Genomic DNA, 19480 nt, shown 5'->3' with positions numbered 1-19480 from the left:
CATTCACCGAGGGTTGGCTCTGCTGCTGTGTGCCGGTCACTGTCCTGGGTCCTGATGGTGCAAGAAGAATTCCACAGACACCTGCCCTTGTGGGCCCTTGGTCTGGGTGCGGGGAGGAGACAGCCAGCACGATATCGTATTCACTCATTCATTCAACAAAGATTTGTACTTCTGTGTGACAGGCACTGTTCTGGGTGTCAGAGATGTAGCAGAGAAAAGGCAAAGTCTGTCTTCATGAAGCACATGGTCAGCAGAAGTGGATGATCACAGTATAAATTAGTAACTTTAGATACTAATATGTACTATGAAGAAAATAAAATAGCAATCTTGTAGAAAGAGCAAGAGAGGACTGACCTTAGGAAGGATTGGGGAAGGCTTTTCTGCAGAGCTGGTATTTGAGCTGATGTCTGAATGAAAGTGAGACCCATGCAAAGATAATATTATGAATGATCACACTGTTAATGATGAAGACTTTTCATGTGCTAGGCACTGTTCTAAATTCTTTATATTCATTAGCTTATTTAATCCTTGTAATACTCCTACAAGGCACCTGGGTGTTAGGAGCCCCATTTTACAGAAAGGAAAACAGAGGCACAGGGAGGTGAAATCACTTGATCACAAGGTTATAGGTCCAATAAGTGGCAAAGCTGAGAATTGAATCCAAGCTGTTCTGCTCCAGAGCCCACATTCTTGTAACAACGGTTACAAAGGCACCTTAGGTTCAAACAAGTTTAAGGGGCTCAAGGATGGCCAGTGTGGATGGAGGTACCAGAAGAGGCTAGGGAGCATACCCAGGGCCAAAGCAAAAACTTCGTCTTCATTTCAGCCTCAGTTGTAGGACCCAGTCATGTGGGGTCTTACAGGCCAATGGTAAGGTGTTAGGGTTTTGATTAAATTGTGTTGTGCAGAGTGGTAGTTTTAAGAATGGCCCACCCAAAGATATTCCTGTCCTGATCCCCGGAAGCTGTGAATATGTTGCTTTACCTCATGAAAACAACTCTGTGGGTGTAATTAAATTAAGGATCTTTAGGTGGGGACATGATCATCAATTACCCAGGTGGGCCCAGTGTCATCACAAGCGTCCTTATGAGAGAAACAGGAAGGTCAGAGAGAGACGGGGCACGAGCATGGAAGCACAGGGTGATCCTAAGGTGCTGCACTGCTAGCCTGGAGGCTGTAGGAAGGGGACGTGAGCCCAGGAAACTCAGAAAAGGCAAGCTAAATGGATGCTCCCCTAGAGCTTCTGGAGGGAGTTTGGCCCTGTCCACACCTTGGTTTTGGTCCAATGAAACCCATTTCAGACTTCTGACTTTTTTTTTTAAAGCACTTTTATTTATTTTTTTAAAAAGATTTGATTTATTTGAGAGAGAGAGCGTGGGGTGAGGGGCAGAGGGAGAAGCAGACTCTCCCCCTAGCAGGGAGCTTGGAGTGGGGCTCGATCCCAGGACCCTGGGATCATGACCTGAGCCGAAGGCAGACGCTTAACCAACTGAGCCACCCAGGCGCCCCCAGACCTCTGACTTCTGCAACTGTAAGATGCTAAGCTTGTATTGTTTGATGCTACTGAATTTCTGGTAATTTGCTTTCACGGCAATAGGAAACTAGTACAGGAAGCTCTTGGAGGGTGTAAAGTAAGGGTTGAGGTGACTGGTAACTGATTTAAGTCTGAAAAAGGTCTCCATGATTTTCGTAGAGATTCAGGAGGGGGGGTAGGGGCAGAGGGCCCCCTGCCCCGGCGGAAGAGGAATGGAGGGATGGGAAGGGAAGGGGGCCTTTGAGGCACCCTGACAACTAACCAGAGAAGAGGCAGCGGGGGACATGAAGAAGCCTCAAGATGGTCCCAGTGGTTGTAGGAAAACCAGAATGCCTCAGAGGAGGGAGGGGACAACTCTTAGGTTGCGGAGAGGTCAATGGGGCTGAGGACTGAGACCTGACCGTTGGGTTTGGCAAGAAGCAGATTGTGAGATGTGGGCAAATAAGTGGGACTGGTCCAGACAGCTAAAAATCCTCGGCTGGGTGGCTCCCTCCAGACTGTGTGTCTTACTCCCCGTGGTACAGAGCCTGCCCCAGGCCACAGAGAATGTGCCCCACAGTATGTATTTGAAGTTTGGAGTGGAAAGGGAAATTCCCCTTCAGCTGGGGCTCTAGAGCCTCGTGCGGGGGCGGGAATGGGGTGGGACCCAGAGAGAGGAGCAGGGTTTGGATTGGCGTGGAGAAGGCAGCTGGAGCTGCAGGTGGGAGAAGTTGGGCTGCAGTGGTCCACGCACCTCCTGTGCCCCGCACTCAGAGAGCCCACCTGTGGCCCACGAGGGCTTGCATGGGGAGGAGTTTACCACCATTCGAGGAAGAGGTAGTTCAGGGAGCCAAAAGGAATATCTGCTGGGCAAGTCAGACCATACCCGAATAGAAAAGACTCCTCAGGAGCCTGAAGACCCTTTGAGAGGAATTACCGCGAAGGTCTATTTAAAACAAGGAAGGAGTCACTTACTGAAAACTGGCTGCTCAGGTTGGTCACCCTAGGATTATTTACAACAGTGATAAAAGACCAATTTTTCCCCAAATCGACCTTTTCATTTCTTCAGAAAAGCTTCAGTAAATGGGGATTGTAATTTTAGCCCTTAGTTGTAGATCTTGTTTGGGAAGGTGGTAGTGGGAAACTGGCCGAGAAGGATCTTTGAGCCAGAGAGCAATTGTGAGTTCAGGAGTAAGCGTTTCCAGTGATTCGCTTCAAGGGTGACATTAATGTTTAATGTGGTTGGAATAAAATCTCTAAAGGGGAGGCCAGTTTTCAAAAAAGCACAGCAAGAAGCCACACCCATTTCTTGGAGCTTCTGTGCAAAGCCTGGAGTTGGAGGTGGCCATAAAACTTTTACTGTCCCTGCTCAGCACAGGGTCGAAAGGCCAGTAATTGCATGGTTTCCCCAGGAACCCCAAAGCACAGACAGGCAGTCTGGCCAATGCAGATAGAAAAATACCGAGGGAGACCTCCCCAGTAGTGACTCTGGAACTAATTAGTTAACTAGGCATGTAATTAGATTAATGCACGTGATCTAAGAGCTGATGGTGTGCTTTTTAGGATGGTGGAAATAAAGGAGCTGAGGGGGGAAAGAAAAAGGCATTATACTGAGTTCCAAATTCTTAACCCTGTCAGAAATCTTCAGGGCACTTGCAATAATGGAGCAAAGAACCTCCTCCAGCAGCCCTGGCCAGCAAAATGGCCACCCTGACAGGTGGCCTGATTTAAGCTGTGGGGGGTGTTGCGTAAGTGAGGGTACCTTATTCATCACTTAGTTCCTGCTGGTTTACTTGGGACTACAGCTGCTTTATGATTTCTGCCGTTTTAGAACGTTGTGGAAAATTTTTTTTTCCCCTCCTTCCCATAGCCTAGTGAGATGGGCCCATGTTCCTTTCTTGGCATACATAGTGACCAGGCCTGCCCTAATGTAATAGGCCAATTATTTCTGGAAGGACCCCCTGTAGCTAGCTGCCCTCTTTCTCCTTCAGCTCATTTGGAGAAAACAAAATTGCGTGTTTGCAGCTTGCCAACCTCCTTGCCTTTGCCAGGTGCAGATTTGTACAAGACCAAGCCCCCATCCTTCCCTAGTATTAAGTCATACCCCTCACCTCTGACCCCTGGGACCCCAATCAAGTAGATTTGACCTCTCTGCCTCCCCTCATTCTCTATTTCTCATTCTTCCCCTCACTCTGTAATGCTGCCCTGTTGGTCCCCAAGTACCAAGTCTGTGCGGTTTCTGGGGAGAGGTAGTGCCCAGGCCAACAAAGTCCTTTCTCATTGAGCCTCTGACAGTTTGCTACTCAACAGGATGGTGGTCATTTCAGCCTGTGCTGAAGTTGGACATTAATCCACTATACCAACTATGTTCCTTACATGTGAGAGGAGAACATTTCATCAGGAGTATTCTCCTGTGGTTTGACATTGAGCTTTGTAGACTGTGTGCTCTTGGAGCTCTTTCTAGTCTGAAGATGGGGAGCCCAGATTCCTGATATAAAAGTTGTGTGAAGATGAATGCATGGTGAATGCATGCTTAGGGCTGTTTGCATATCCCTATGAGGAGAAGCCCACTCTGTTCTGAGGCTGGGCAAAGAAGTAGCCAGTGCAGTTTTCTATCAGGCTGCACACAGGCTTCTCCAGAAGAGAGTTGCTTTTTGCTTCTCTATGCCACTACTCTCTTTCTGCCCACAGAGCTACAGAGGCTTACCTTTCAAACATTAGCTGTTCACCCTAGTAATTGCTCCATCCTCTAATTTAATGAAAACCCATTAAACCGAAACAATAATTAAAATGAGACATCATCTCTGTAGGAGGTTTGCATATTAAAATCACTGTGCATTTCAAGGCAGGCAGATTTTTATTCTTGAAAAACTGCATTTGAAGAAACATGTAAAAATGATTTATAATAAAGAATCATAAATTAGAGAGCTTGGTGGTTAAACATGATGCCCTTCCGTTTACTATTGAATTTGAGAAGATACGGAAAGGTCAAGGCCAGTACAGCATTTAACAAGTCTTTTATGCCCGAGAATTAGGACCGTGCACAAAAGGGAACTAATTAGAATTGGGTCAGCTTATTGCTCCAAACTTCGTAAGCAGGCTGGAGATGGAGCTCGATATATGGAGGAGTTTAGGGTCTGGGAGGAAGAATTCTCTTGTCTTGAATTCTCTTTGTGATTAGGGAAGCCGTGGGGGAAAACAAAAACAAAAACCCTGCAGAAATGGACTCAGAATGCACATCTTTTCCTCTTGCTGAAGGTGGGGTCTTGGACAAGGCTCTTTTTTAGGAGTCTGAGGCAGCCTCTTCGAACGAGGTTGTTAGTGTCCACTCAGTGGGTTATTAGGACTATGGGCTGTGATCATGAGTGTGAACAGATTAGCACCTGTTCAAGCTCCAACTTCAGTGCGTAGCTCTCCGGGGTGCCTTTGCAAATCTTTTCAGAAAGGTCCAGCCCTGGAAGTCCTTAGGAAGCATATGCTATGTACTGGGCATGTTCCATGTGTTCTCCTACTACTTTTTACTGAACCATGCAGGGTGGGTGGTATGACCACTGTGTCCTAGGAGAGGCAACTCCAGGATGAAGGAGTTAACCAAGCTTTTCCAGAAGCTACTTGGTGGAGCTGGTGTTCTGACACCAGCAGGGCTGAGGCGGGAAGATGGCATGGCGAGGCGGGGTGCATCGCGGTTGCCCAAGACCGCGTTTGAGTTCCAGCTACACTACTTAGTAGGAAACTTAACTCTTGGTATTTGTACCTCATAAAATGGGGGTAGCATCCCTACTACTGACCTCACTGGGCTTCTGTGAAGCCTAAATTGGGTTAAGTATGCAGCTTGCCGTCTAGCACATAGCAAAAACTCAAATGTTCTGGGTGTTGGCTGACTGGACATAGACTGGAGTAGCTGGGAGCCCCATAGATGATCAGTTTTTTTTTTTTTTAAAGATTTTTTATTTATTTATTTGACAGACACAGCGAGAGAGGGAACACAAGCAGGGGGAGTGGGAGAGGGAGAAGCAGGCTTCCCACCGAGCAGGGAGTCCGATGCAGGGCTCGATCCCAGGACCCTGGGATCATGACCTGAGCTGAAGGCAGACGCTTAACGACTGAGCCACCCAGGCACCCCAGATGATCAGTTTTTAACCTAAGAGTGAACTGGTTATGAACTGCCTCCAACCATGCCTGGCAAGCCCTGCTCACCTCCCTGTTCCCTTCCTCCTGGGCCGCAGCCATGACAGCTGCAGCAAGAAGTCTCTCGTGGTGTGGTTGCAGGTGTACTTTGGTACTCCAACCCTCCAGGACCCAAGACCTGCCTGTGCTGTGTTCCACATAAACCAAAAATTGTCATGTGTGGCTTATGTGGCATGTACGGTTTGAAGAACTTAATATGTATTAATTGAATCTTCATGCTATCCCTATGGAGTAGATGCAATCTTACTCCCATTTTACAGATGAAGAATCTGAGGCAGAGAGAGGACCTTGGACAAGTTAACCTGTCTTATAAATGGTAAAGCTGGAATCTGAACCAAACAGTCGGGCTCCAGAGTCTGAGCGCTTAACCACTACCCTGCACTGCCCCTTAATGGGGAGATCAAGTCTCTGAGGAGGAGCCTTGGCCCTGTTCCAGGTGTGATGCCTCCTGAGCGTGCCCACTTACGGCTCTGAACTAAACCATTCCCCTTCATCTATGTTTGGGTCTTTAATCCTGGACTCTTAGCCCCTCGTGGCTAGAAGAGGTCTTAATTTTCTGTTCAGAGGAGTGCTTAAAGTTTTAAAGGTAGCGGGTGAGCAAATAAGTGGATGAATAGATAGATCCCGGAGAGCAAGGGCAAGGTTTGCCCTCCTGTCTTTTACAAGACCCTGGAGAGCATCCTGTGCTAGGAACAATGTTTTTGCTTACACTTGATGATGTTTTGTGCATGCAGCTTCATACAGTATGGTGGGCATGCCTTTGGGTTTATCAGTCTTGAGAGTGGGGATTAAAATGCTACCCAAAGAGGCTGTGCCCTCCGTTACCGCCAAAATATACCTCCTCTTGAGCTGTCATGGGCAGGGGGCTCCATGCTGCAATGCCCCAGCTGGCTATCCTGGGGAGCTGACCGGCCTTCTCTATTGAGGAGGGGCATGGTATTCCATAGGAAGTCAGACCTGGTTAAGGTTGGCTGGAGGGAGCATCTGATGTCCTCATTGATTTAAGAGCCACAATTATGTGATTAAAAGCAAGGTTATTGGTGCTTATTTATTTATTTATTTATTTTTTGTAGCTTGCCCTTATTGTTTCTCCTGTTTTTCTAATGTTCTAACATTTTAGCATACATTTTTTTAATGCTAAATCTCCAATTTGGAAAATCGAGATCTGTGAAAGAACTTTTAGGTTAGCTCTGAATTATTGACCTCTTGATGGCTGGTGGGCAGTCCTCTCTCTCTGCCATGTGTCCCTAAAACTAAATCTTAATGTATACTTGATATGCTGTACATGTGTGCATCTTTGGCATCATTGCCTAGATGTTTCTTATGTTCTAATACTTTTGATACGCTTGCTCTACATAATTTTCCATTGAGTATATACAGTCTGATTAAACTTGTTAGAGAACTTCTCTGGTATACAATGTAGTGTTTTTTTTTTCCCTCTAGGTTTATTGAGCTATAATTGTTAACCTAGTTTCAGATGTACAACATAATGATTTGATGTATGTATATATTGCAAAATGATTAGACAAGAAGTTAACACCCATTGCCATAGTTACAAATTTTTTCTTGTGATGAGAACTTTTAAGATCTTAGCCCTTTTCAAATATACAGTATGGTATTATAGTCACCATGCTGTATGTTGCATCCCTACAACTTAAGTATCTGATAAATGGAAGCTTGAACCTTATGCAAGGTTCTTAATCATCTTAACATCTTTCCATCACTCTTTTGTTTTCCTGCCCTGTGATGCAGATAAAGGTGGTGTTCATGCTTTACATCTCTTTATTCTGAGGTGCCCGACTGAGATGGGGGTGGAGGGATGTAGACCAGGGCGGAGATTGGATCTTGGTATGCTACTTTCTCAGTGACAAGTGGGCACCTTGATTGTCCTTACTGGTATTTTTAAAGGTTTATATGAGAACTTTAGCTGCCTTATTATGCCTATTTAATAAGTAAAATTATGGAGGCACTAGAATCTTTTTTTTTTTTTTAAAGATTTTATTTATTTGACAGAGAGAGACACAGCGAGAGAGGGAACACAAGCAGGGGGAGTGGGAGGGGGAGAAGCAGGCTTCCCGCTGAGCAGGGAGCCCGATGCGGGGCTCGATCCCAGGACCCTGGGATCATGACCTGAGCCGAAGGCAGACGCTTAACGACTGAGCCACCCAGGCACCCCGGCAGTAGAATCTTTTAATGGAGCCACATAGTAATTATGAAAAATGTGTCACAGGATTCTTTAGGTTGAGTACCCCAGTGGAGGAGTTGGGGATGCTCAGCTAGCTTTATTATTCCTTAGGCAGCTCGTTATTTTCATGTACTTTTTCTCAACAGGTTGGGGTTAGAGTTGAGTGTCTTTGGTAAACCTCCTTTGTTACACTGTGCTCTAGATTTTAGAGTCAAGAAAGAGCTTCAGATGTCTGTTCCATTAATCTATGTGCCAGGCACTCTGTAGAGCGTGGGGAATATATTGATAAATAATTCCTCATGGGATTTATAGTCTGGTGGCCATGATGACCATTAATGAAATGATTATACACAATAAAATGATTACACACAAAGCCTTGATGGTTATGATAAATACAATGAACACATAATATAGGGAATCTGAGCTGGCTTGGGAGTGGTCAGAGAAAGCTAGCCTGAAGAATTAACAAGCAAGCTGGAAGGGAAGAGCAAAGAGGAGAGGGAAACATGAGAATGTTAAGTGTGGAAGAAACACGGCCCTGGGAAGAAAAAGGAGGCTTGTGTGGCTCCAGTGCTGGAGTGAGGAGGAGTAGGAACAGGGAAAGAAAGGAGGATGACCGAGTAGGCAAGGTGCCAGGCAAATGCCATGCAGTGTCATGGCGGACTCTGCTGGGGCAAGACGCCATTTTTATCTCCATTTGCTGTGTAAACATGTAAAACTTTGCCTCTGGTTCTTCACCTGTGAAATGGGGGAATAATGATATTTAGCTCAGGGATTGTACAAATAGATTGCTCATAAATATTACCTGAGTGACTACAAAGTGTCCGGCACTGGGTGTATGATGATGCTTTGTGCCTTTTCACGTGAACCAAGCATGGAGCTCACACACCTCGGTCATAATAGGTGTAGTTTGAGAAACCAGCCTGCCAGGTTGGAATCTCCCCATGGCTTCCTAGCCCAATGTCTTTTAGAAAATTCTGTAAGCTTTAGTTTTCTCAGTTTATAAAGGAGAAAAAATAGCAGTGGCTACTGCTAAGGTTACTGTAAGTAGTATGTGTAAAACAGCCCTCTACTTGGCACCGTGATAAACTGTACACATGTTTGTGCATGATTCTGGCTTCTGCAGCTAGTGGAGGTTTAATGGGATGTCATTGTGAATTTGCTAGTGAAGGTAGAAATCCCTTACGCATGAACCAGGAGTCTCCTAGCATCCCCACTACTTTCTGCTCGTGATTTCCACTTCTTTGAAAGCTGCTTGGATCAATAACCTCAGACCTTCTTAAAGAAGGGCTGCAGGACCTGACGGTGGAACGGTATGCCTCCCCACAGCCGGAACTGCCCCATGGACAGTGGCCTGTTCTGAACTGGTGAGCTTCCTCTGGACTCAGCAATGAAAAGCCACCTGCTATTTCAAATTGACAAGTGTTGCTTTACCTTTGGGGCCAGTCTTACCACGAGCTTCCTTGGGACTTAGGCTAGAAGGATGTGCCACGTCTCCATCTGGATTCCACCATATGTGACGTTCTCTGTGTAAACATGTTGTAATTACTGAGCTGTCCCCCAGATTCTCCATCAGTCAAGGCTGAGGTGGGCTGCCCGGGTGTGTGTTTTGTCCCATTTCTGGCTGCTGCTGTTCTTGCCTCTTCTACTCGCTGATCGGTGGGGAGTTTCCTCTGATATTAGGTAGAGTAGCTTCTGTCCTGCTGACCTTCTAGCAAGAGAGAAGCTTGCAGAGAAAGAAAAATGCCAAGATGATGGAAAACACATGGGTGTTCACATCTGCACAGCAATCCCGCAACGAGTGCCCCCTTGCCTGGTAAACGCTTATTCATCTTTTTTTTTTTGCCTCTGGCTCAAAGCTCTGTCTTCCACTGTGTCCTTCCCAGCCTCCACTGGCCCCCTCCTTCATTTGTGCATTGCCTTACTCTACCTGTCGTCCCCAGGTGATAGCCTTGCTTCTGCAGCTATCCTCAAAGGCAGGAACTGTATTTCTGCTGGTTTCCCTGGTGCCCAGCAAGCACAGTGCCTGGCACAGAGGAAACACAGGTATGTTGGACAATGAAAATCCTCACCCTGTCATCAGGCAAAAGGGAAATGAAGCTGCTTCTGTAACAGGCAGAGAAGAGTGTGTGAATATCCTCATTTAATTTCTTCAATCTCCTCCCTTCACCCAATACTTCTTTTTTCTTGTTTTGAAACTGATGCTTAATCATCATGTTAGCATTTTTAGTCTTTAAAAATGACTAGGTAGAGCCATTTTTTCCTAGGAAAGAAAAAGCACTTAACCCTTCCTGCTGATTTAGCACTTCTTAACTAGATCACGTAAAACTTCTAGATGTTTGAAAGGACGACTTTTTTTTTTAAATGTGAAATGTTCTCTGTAAGTGGTGGTGGTTGTGTGGGCAATTACCTTGATGGAACGGTAGCCTCCAAGTAATGCTCCCAGAGGTCACAAAACCACTTCACCCACCAAATTCAGATGCTTGAATCATGCAATGTATTAAATAAATCTAAAATGTCCAGGAGAAAGCAGGGGAAAGAAATGGAATAGGATAGGGTCCATGCTAGGGGAAGGATGGGCCACCCTACCAGACTCTTGGGTTTTGCATTGTTCATGTGTTCAGTCTTTGCCCTGCCAACTTCTTTGCTGATGCGGAGGTTATGTGGACTAGAGCAGAGGTTCTAAAAAGGTGGGGTTCGGTGGATGGGAGGTGCCTGGTGCCAGTGTCTTTCCACCCTTGGAGAAGGCAAGTACTCTTGGTCCCAGATGCAGGTACTAGTCTATTGAGTAGTGATGGGTTTGATTAGCATTTCTCAGGCAGAGTACACGTGGGGCCAGAATGGGAATGGAATGAATGTCAAAGATAGGTATCTGATTTAGGGATGACATAGCTCTCATTTTGAAGGTGCTGTGATTTGCTTATGACTTGGTTCTCCCACCCCATTCTATTCATGGTAACATGTTTATTCAGTCCTTTTTAATTGTGTTCAACATGCTTAGGTTTCATTTATTTGATCTATGTTGAACACGTTTTACAGGTTTCTAACTTGCTGTCTATATTTAACACTTCCTATGAGCTTTATTCATCCCACTTGTTTTTCTCGTTCTTTCTAACAGAATTGAATATTCTCCAATAATACAGAACGCACATTATAATGGTTGCATAATACAGTATGATAGTTACTATAGATTCTCATTAATTGGCTTTCATTGGTTACTCATTTAACTCCAGTAAAAAAAAAAAAAAAAAACGGTTACTGCAAAGTAGGTGACCTATCACTGGTTCCAGTAAATGACAACTTTACATTTATGTTGATTTGGAAAAATCAGCAGAGGAGAAGAATTGTAGAATCTAGGTGTCCCATATGTAGAAAACACCTTCAGTCCCGTCCTTTGCTGGGTGGCTAGGAGCAGGGTAAGGTGATGAAGAGAAATGAACTATTGAGTCCTGGAAAGAACTTGAACTCCATGATCTCCAATCATTTCCATTTTCAGATATGGAGTGTCAGGCTTACAGAAGCAAAGGGTCGTATCCAAGGTCACACATCTAGTTCTCTGCAAATCTTGGTAGTCTTCAGTCCCTTGAAACCTGGTCCAGTGTTCTTGCCTCTGTGTTGTTAAGTGAAATTACTTTCTGGTGTTCTTTTGGCAGCTGAATTATGGTAAGCATTTACTTGAAAGAGCTTTTCTGAAAATGAGAATGCACATAAAGTCTCCATGTATGAAAATAGATGTTTTTTACATTTCACTCTGGTGAGTGCTAATGGGGTCTCTCTATTTCAATGTGCCAGTCATTTGCAAAGAGAAACAAAAAGCCAGCAGAGGAAATGCTCAGTTTTGTAGGGGGTTGGGTGAGTAGCAGTGTGGTTGTATTGGATTAGATTGTTAGATGTGGTGTCCTATAAATAGGAGGGACTGAATTGGTCCTGAACATGCTTTTCTTTAAACTTATAACCACTGACACTTGACACCTACCATTTATCTTCTTTTCCAAAAGGTATCCTATTCTTTTCTGACTGTAATATTTGTGGCTCTTTGAATTAACAATACACATGATAAAAATGCAAATAAAATCAGAAGTCTTTATTGGATGCCTGTTTTATGCCAGGCACTGAGAACTTTGGCTATAACAATGACTGAATAAATTTGCCTGCCCTCGTGGAGCTTCTAGTCTAGAGGGGAGAAAAAGGAAATACAGTAAAAAAATATAACAAACATGAAATAAGAGCATAAGTCATACAAAGAAAGATTACAATAATTAAGTGGTATGGAGAAAATAACCAGGGTGGTGTATTCAGTATTACTGGGGAGCCTGCTTTGGAGGGAAGGACCAGGAGGTTGCATTTGCAGTTAGAGCTGAAGGAGGCAGGCTTGGGAAGAGTGGGGAAGGGCTCTGTGGGTAAAGGGAAGAGTAGTACAAAAGCCCTGAGGCAGGATTGGGCTTGGGTGTGAATGAAGAGGATGAAAGTGGGCGGGAGACATAGGCAAGTCAGTTGGTGTGTGACCTTGCAGGCCATGCTCAAAAGCCTGGATTTTTATCCTGGGAGAACTGGGAAGCCATGGAGGGTTTTTAGCAAGAGAATGTAAAGGATGCTGATTTAGGTGTTAAGATGAGCTCTTGGGCTGCTGTGGAGAATGGAGAAGGCAAGGCAATATGGAAGCGGGGAGACCAGTTAGGCTGTTGGAGGTGCCCCAGGAAGAGATGATGGCAGCTTGCAGAGGAGTTTGAGTGGAGTTGCGGGGGAAGTGGACAGATTCCAGCCCTGGGAGTCCTCATGATTTGCTCTTGGATTGGATCTTGGAGGGTAGAAGAAAAGGAAGATTCAAGGACAAGTTCTGGTCTTTTTGGCTTAAACTGGGTGGTTCCATTTACTAAACTGGGAACTCCAGGAGAAAATAGAGGGCTGGGGTGGTGGGGAGAACAAGAGCTCTGTCCTGGGCATATACAATCTGAAATGCTTGTGGAGATATTAAGGATATTGAATGTGTCTGTTGGTTAAGGGAGAGATTGGGGTGGTACATACACACTTGAGTGGCATTGGCCATGGAGCTGGAACGATGTCCAAGAGAACGGAGTGAGGTGAGGACACTTATCATTGATGTGCCTGCTGGAGGAAAGAGCTATGAATATCATGGCTGACTGATCATTGTCCCTTTTGTGCTGGGCTCCAGCATCAGAACCTCTGATGAGCTGTCTGGGCCAACACTGCCAATCAGTTAATTCCTAATAGATGAATAAAGAAGGAAACAGCAAAAAGGGAGAAAGTGAACATGTAAGTTAATCCCAAGAGCTGTGTGTGCGTGTGTTCCTGGCACTAAATTCTAGGTGGAATTTATTAGGACTTGTACCCAGCAGTATAAAAATGTTAACAGACATTTGCTAATCATCTCTAGTTTACAAAATGATTACTTCATACATTTAATAGATCATGAATATTATCCTGCAAAGTCATTGGGATTTTGTAGGAGGTGTAGAAGCATTCCCTAAGTGGCTCTTATCTCCGCCCTTGACAAAAGCTAAAAGCCTGCCACTTAACAGTAGAGTAGTGCAGGCCTTTCTTTGGGTAGAAAAGCAAATGTCCTAGGTGGGTTTTATGTGGGTAGGGTCCTCTGCCTGGGTTAGGTGCCTCCAAGATAGAGGACCAGCCTTGCTTCCTGCCTTCCACAGCCTAGACTTCTACAGCTGGAAGATTGTGGTGGTCTTTGTTGTGCTGCAAACTTCAAAGAGCAACTCGTAGAATTACACAAAGATGGAGAGGCCTGAGAAATCGCCTAGTTCACCTATCCTCCCCTATCCCCTGCCCCATTTTGTAGATGAGAAGACCGAGGCCCAAGGTCAAGAACTTGATTTTTTTATTTTTTCCTTCCTGTTAGAAGCCACTCTTTAGATTGAGGTTCTTCAAGGTCCATGTAGTCTGTGATGTTGCTTGGGCCACAGACCTTTTGAAGGTCTTGGTTATTTCTCCAGGAGTCTGAAAAACCAAGTAGTTCTACAGAGGATGGACGGGGTTAGGGCACGAGAGGAGGAACCAAACATACCTTTGGTATTCATTTGTCATCCTCTGAATAGTTTCTTTTAATTCTGCTCTGTTGGTAGTCCATTTCTGACTTGAGGAAGTGAGGTGTACAATAACGAGAACACCTAGTTTATCACGATTGGGGGGTGAGGAGAGGGTCGGAGTATGAAATGATGAAGGTCTCATTTTGCAGAACTTGGAGAAAGAGATTCCTGGCCAGGAGCAGAATTAGTGGGACTCATGTGCCTCGAGGCCTATTGAATTGGCCTCCACTTTAATAGGTCATGAATAGAGTCATCCACTCCATGTTTACAGAGAAGTTCCAGGCATCCTTATGGATCATGCACATGTCTTGTATTCTTTAAGCAAAAGTGGAATTGTCTGGCATTATTAACACTACTAAATCTCTGCTGGGTACAAAGCAAAGACAAGTTTCCCTCTACGCATCGTGAAGAGAAAGAAACCGAGTCCATGGGGAGAAGTGTAACTGGAGCCTGCTGAGTGGCATTTGGGTCCTGCTGTAAACACGGGATTCTCTGAATTCAGGATCCATTTATCTGATTGTCTCACTTTTTTACAGCAACTTAATCTGTTTGTAGTCAGCCACATTGCTCAGTGTCCCGTCAAAATTTCTGTCAGAAAGTCACTGGCTGGCCAATTATGAATTTGTCAAAATGACAAGTGGGTACAGTGACAGAGGTGGTATTTCCGGGTTTTGTGTTGAATGAATGCTGCCGGATGGAGGGGTCAGAGGTGCCTGAAAAGATAAAGTATTGGCAAGGTGCAGGGGCGGGGTGGAATGAAAAAGGCAACCTGGATCCTCTGGACATTTCTAACTGTATATCTTTTCTCTTTCTTACTTTCCCTCTCCTTCCTTCCGTTTTCTTTTCCTCCTCCTCATTCTCTGTCCCCTTCTGTTTCTGCGTTTCCTTGACTCCTAGATTCAGAAAGGGAGATCCATGCAGCCCCTCATGTGAGTGAGAAATTAATCCAGCTGTTCCGGAATAAGAGTGACTTCACCTTTTTGACCACTGTACAGCAAAAGCCATCGACTTCAGGAGTGATCCTCTCCATTCGAGAGCTGGAACACAGGTAAGCTGTACTTTTGAAAGTCTACTTAGAATTAATGGACTACACAAAGTGCCTTGGAATTGAGAGGTTGTATCTCTGAGAGCATGTAGCTAGCTGAAGCCTTGTTGCTGTTGAACACATTGATGACTGTTCCTTGCATTAAGAACTTACTTTGGGCAAAGTGGCTTTCTTGTTGACTCTCCAAGGACCACTCCTAAGTGTCTTTCTTGCCTATCTTCTGTCTTCTGGCAGGCTTGGCTCCTATGAAACCATATCCTCTGTCATATTGGCTTGAGGTCCTCAAGCAAAGTTAGACTTAATTTTTACTCTATGCAGGAACTGTGCTGGGCACTGGGAATACTAAGGTGAAAATATAAAATTTCTGTTGTAAGGATCTCATAAGGCAGTAGGGAAGATGGACAGATGTCACAAAGTATTGTAGATGCAATGCTAGAAATGTGTGTTTAAGGAATAAAGGTAATAATAGTCCATTCTGAAGGATCGTGGTAAACTAAGGAAGGCTTCAGAAAGGATTGTGGTTGTATAAAGGAAAGTGAGTATTCATTCGACAGGCTGAATGAGCAGTAAGGGGTGGAACGAAGGGCATTCCAGAAATCACTTGCTATGATTTTTGGGAAGGGAAAGGTGGGTGGGATCAGTGGTTGGCGTGTTGTGTGTGGGGAGGGGCTGAGGAGTTTAGGGTGAGCAGGAAGGAGGAGTACTACGAGGTAAGTGCCTCTGTAGCCCCTATAGAGAGAACAGAAGTGTCTGGGAGTTCACGGATCCCCCAGGCAGCCTGTCGCCCATGATTGACAATGTGAGAGTTGGGAAGCCTAGTTCCTTTGCCCTGGGGGCCTTAAGGCCAGACCAGCTCTGCAGCTTGATTAAGTCTCCAGTGCTACCTGGGATTAGGCTGAGGCTTCCATGTCCTTCCCCACCCTCTCCCCCCACCCCCAGCACTTCCTTAGGAAATCACTTACTCTCAAATTCACATGTCCGTGTCTGCTTCTGGGGAACCTGAATTCAGATAACCCTTCCTTTATCTATTTAGGTGGACCTATCTAAAAGCAGAACTATGTAAAGGCAATTCGGTACACTAGGTCAGTGGTTAGGGAAGATCATACAGAGTGGCAACTCTGGAAGGGCCAGAATTCTGGCAGGTCAGGAAGTCCTTCTGACATACTAAACAGGAAGAGCAGTGTGGACAGGACAAATGTGGGAAAATGCAATTTTGGGGGGTGGAGTGGAGAGGTGCAGAGAACAGACTAATGTGGCTGGAGCAGAGGATCTCCATGGGCCTTTTTAGCAGAAGCGAGGATCCAAAGTTCTCTTTTCAATGCTTAAGTTTGATCTCTGCCTCAAAGGGATGCGATGGATCCTGATCCTTCTGTAGGGTTGTTGTCAGCATACTTGGCTGTTTCTGGGTCAGCCCAGAGAAAGCAAGGTGGCATGTGCTGGGGAGCAGATATAGATTAGAGGCCAAGTGTTCTGTAGACTCAGAGAAGGAGTCCTTGTTACTCCAAGGTGGAGGTGTCCAGCCAGTCTCCACTTCACAGACCTGGAAGGGTGATGTGCTTGCGTCCCCCCTGGGGCAACATGACGCGGTTGGGTGTGAGGGCCACCTCAGTAGGAGGGCCATACGACTGTCCAAGAATGGAACATAGAGGATCTTTAATCTCCATGAAACCAGAGGGGGTAACTTCCCAAGGTGAGTGAGAAGCCAGTGGAATGGTACCTGTCGGAGTAGAGAGAGCAGAGACTGAGAGCTGGCCTGAGGGAGGCTGGAGTTCTAGGTCTTGCCCTGTTGCGCTGCTGAAGGTCTCAGAACTCCCCTTCCTTGTGATGAAGGGAGGTGGCCATCTGCTTTGCAGGGTTGCTGTGAGGGTGGAAGAGGATCGGGCCTGGGAAGTAGACCGCCCTTAAATTACACATTACTTCTTGTCTAAGCATGTATCTTAAAGCTACTACCTGGGTTTTTCTTTTGGATTTTTTTTTTTTTTATTTAATGGTAAAACCTAACTCCTTTTAGGAAAGGTTTAAAAAGCAACTTGTATTGCCACATGGTCCTGTAATGCCACCTCTCTTTCCTCACAGGTTTCTTTTCTTTTCTTTTTTTTTTTTTAAAGATTTTATTTTATTTATTTGACAGAGAGACAGCTAGAGAGGGAACACAAGCAGGCGGAGTGGGAGAGGGAGAAGCAGGCTCCTGGCCGAGCAGGGAGCCCGATGCGGGGCTTGATTCCAGGACCCTGGAATCATGACCTGAGCCGAAGGCAGACACTTAACGACTGAGCCACCCAGGCACCCCTCCTCACAGGTTTCTAACAGAACCTGAGGATCCTTGAATGGAGAATCATCTGAGCATTTTTCATTGTAGTAGAAAAACCTCAGTCTTGATTCAAAAATAATAAAAGAAATGGAAAATTCCCCTCCCCCTTGGAATTCTATGGTGCCTTCCTCTATGCTTGTTTGGTCTGATCAAGGCTAGGTATAAAGAATTGAATCTGTCATGCACTGGCTATGGGTCATAAAGAAGACCTGGTTTCCACACTTAAACAGATGTTCACCTGGTTAAGGAGACCTGGTATGTAAGAGGGATAGATGATCGTGTATTTTTAGGAATTCGTCTATTATAAGCCAGCAGTGTTCCCATCTGTAATAGCGAATCTTCAGTCACTCTTCAGATTTATTTATCAGGACGACCATGTCGAGAGCAGCAAATTGTCTTGAAGACATTGGTCATGGACCTCCAACCAGATGACTCTTGATTCAGTAGTGGAGGATTTAGGGACTGGCTAGGTTAGATAAAGAAATTGGAATCTGTCAGGGATCTGACAGCCTGACTGGAAGGTGAGACTCCCCAGTTCTTTTCATGGTTCTTTCCTATGTGATCCTCATTGTATCACTCATGATCCAGATGAATTAAATATGTATCTGCCACAGTTGGAATATAGTGGGCACTTAGGTTTCTAGATAATTTAAAAATTTTTTACATTTCACTACTTTTTAGTATATTCAGAGTTGTGCATTCAACACAATCCCTCACAAATTTCCTTACCTCCAGGAGAAATCCCATGCCCTGAAGGTGTCCCTCAACGGTCTCCCCATAGCACCCCAACCTTAGGCAACCACTCATGTATTTTCTGGCTCTATGGATTTGCCGATTTCGGACATTTCCTATAAATGGAATCATATAATGTGTTTGTGACTGGCTTTCATTTAGACTGTGGTTTAAATGAAAGGGTTTATTTTCAGGGTTCTTTTGTGGTGATCGTGTGTCAGTGGTGCATTTTTAAATTGCAGAATATTACCTTGTTTGGACAAACCATGTTTTATTGATCAGTTGGACACTGAATTTTTTTTCCAGTTTTTGGCAGTTAGGAATAATGCGGCTATGAAATTTCATGTAGTTTCTGTGTAGACCTATATTTGTATTCTCTTGGGGATATAACTAGGAATAGAATGGCTAGATCGAGTGGTGTCTCTGTTTGACTGTTGAATTGCCAGGATGTTTTCCAAAGTACCCGTACCTTTTCTGCATTCCTGCCAGCAGTATGTGAGAGTTGCAGTTTTTTCACAGCTTTGTTAATTACGTAACTATCTTTCTCTTCGATACAGCCATTCTGATAAACGTGAAGTGACCCCTCATTGTTGCATTTCCTGATGGCCAGTGATGTTGAGTATCTTCATGTTGTGTTGCCTGCTTACACATCCTCTTTGGAGAAAGGGCTATTCAGATCATTGGCCCATTTTTTAAGTTGGGTTGTGTTAAGATTTTGTGATAGTTCTTTACAGTCACAAGTCCCATATCAGATAGGATTTATGTTTTTTCAACTTGCAGATTGTCTTCATGTAAAACCCTAAGTTCTTGAATTAGATGTCCAGTGTGCCTATTTTTTTTCTTCATTGCTGGTGCTTTTGTTCTAAGAAATCATTGCTTGACTGGAGGCTATTAAGACTTCTAGGATTTGGGCGCCTGGGTGGCTCAGTCGGTTAAGCGACTGCCTTCGGCTCAGGTCATGATCCCGGGGTCCTGGGATCGAGTCCCGCATCGGGCTCCCTGCTCTGCAGGGAGCCTGCTTCTCCCTCTCCCACTCCCCCTGCTTGTGTTCCCTCTCTCGCTGTGTCTCTCTCTGTCAAATAAATAAATAAAAAATCTTTAAAAAAAAAAAAAGACTTCTAGGATTTATTTAAAAAGTTTTATAGGCTTAGCTCTTTAAGTCTTTGATATCTTTAAGTTTTTTTCTATATGGTGTGGAGTGTAGTGGTTCAATTTCATCTTTTTGCATATGGAGAACCAGTTGTCCCATCACCTTTTGTGGAGTCCTTTTTTCCCCGGTGGATTATCTTGGCTCCCTTGTCAAAGATCAATCGACTATAAGTGGAAAGATTTATTTCTGGACTCTGAATTCTAGGCCATTGACCTCTGTCCTTATGCTAGTGCTGTTTTAATGATTTTAGTTTTCTAGTAAGTTTTGAAGTTGCAGTGTGAGCCCTCTGACTTT

The 19480-nt window shown here is 44.8% G+C and overlaps 1 protein-coding gene across 2 annotated transcripts in view; it reads left to right on the top strand.

Moving 5' to 3' along the window:
• NELL1 (neural EGFL like 1) overlaps positions 1-19480 on the top strand; it is an 808674-nt gene that overhangs the window by 56913 nt on the left and 732281 nt on the right. For both annotated transcript variants that reach the window (XM_045894008.2, XM_054512010.2), the window contains exon 3: positions 14846-14996. In XM_045894008.2, the coding sequence (XP_045749964.1) occupies positions 14846-14996 (151 nt within the window). The remainder of the gene's footprint in view (positions 1-14845; positions 14997-19480) is intronic.

This window comes from Mirounga angustirostris, unplaced genomic scaffold, assembly GCF_029215605.1.
Source record: "Mirounga angustirostris isolate CCGP_5_RB_7025 unplaced genomic scaffold, mMirAng1.0.hap1 SCAF_13, whole genome shotgun sequence".
Taxonomy (NCBI): domain Eukaryota; kingdom Metazoa; phylum Chordata; class Mammalia; order Carnivora; family Phocidae; genus Mirounga; species Mirounga angustirostris.
This window is presented reverse-complemented; position numbering and strand designations above follow the sequence as displayed.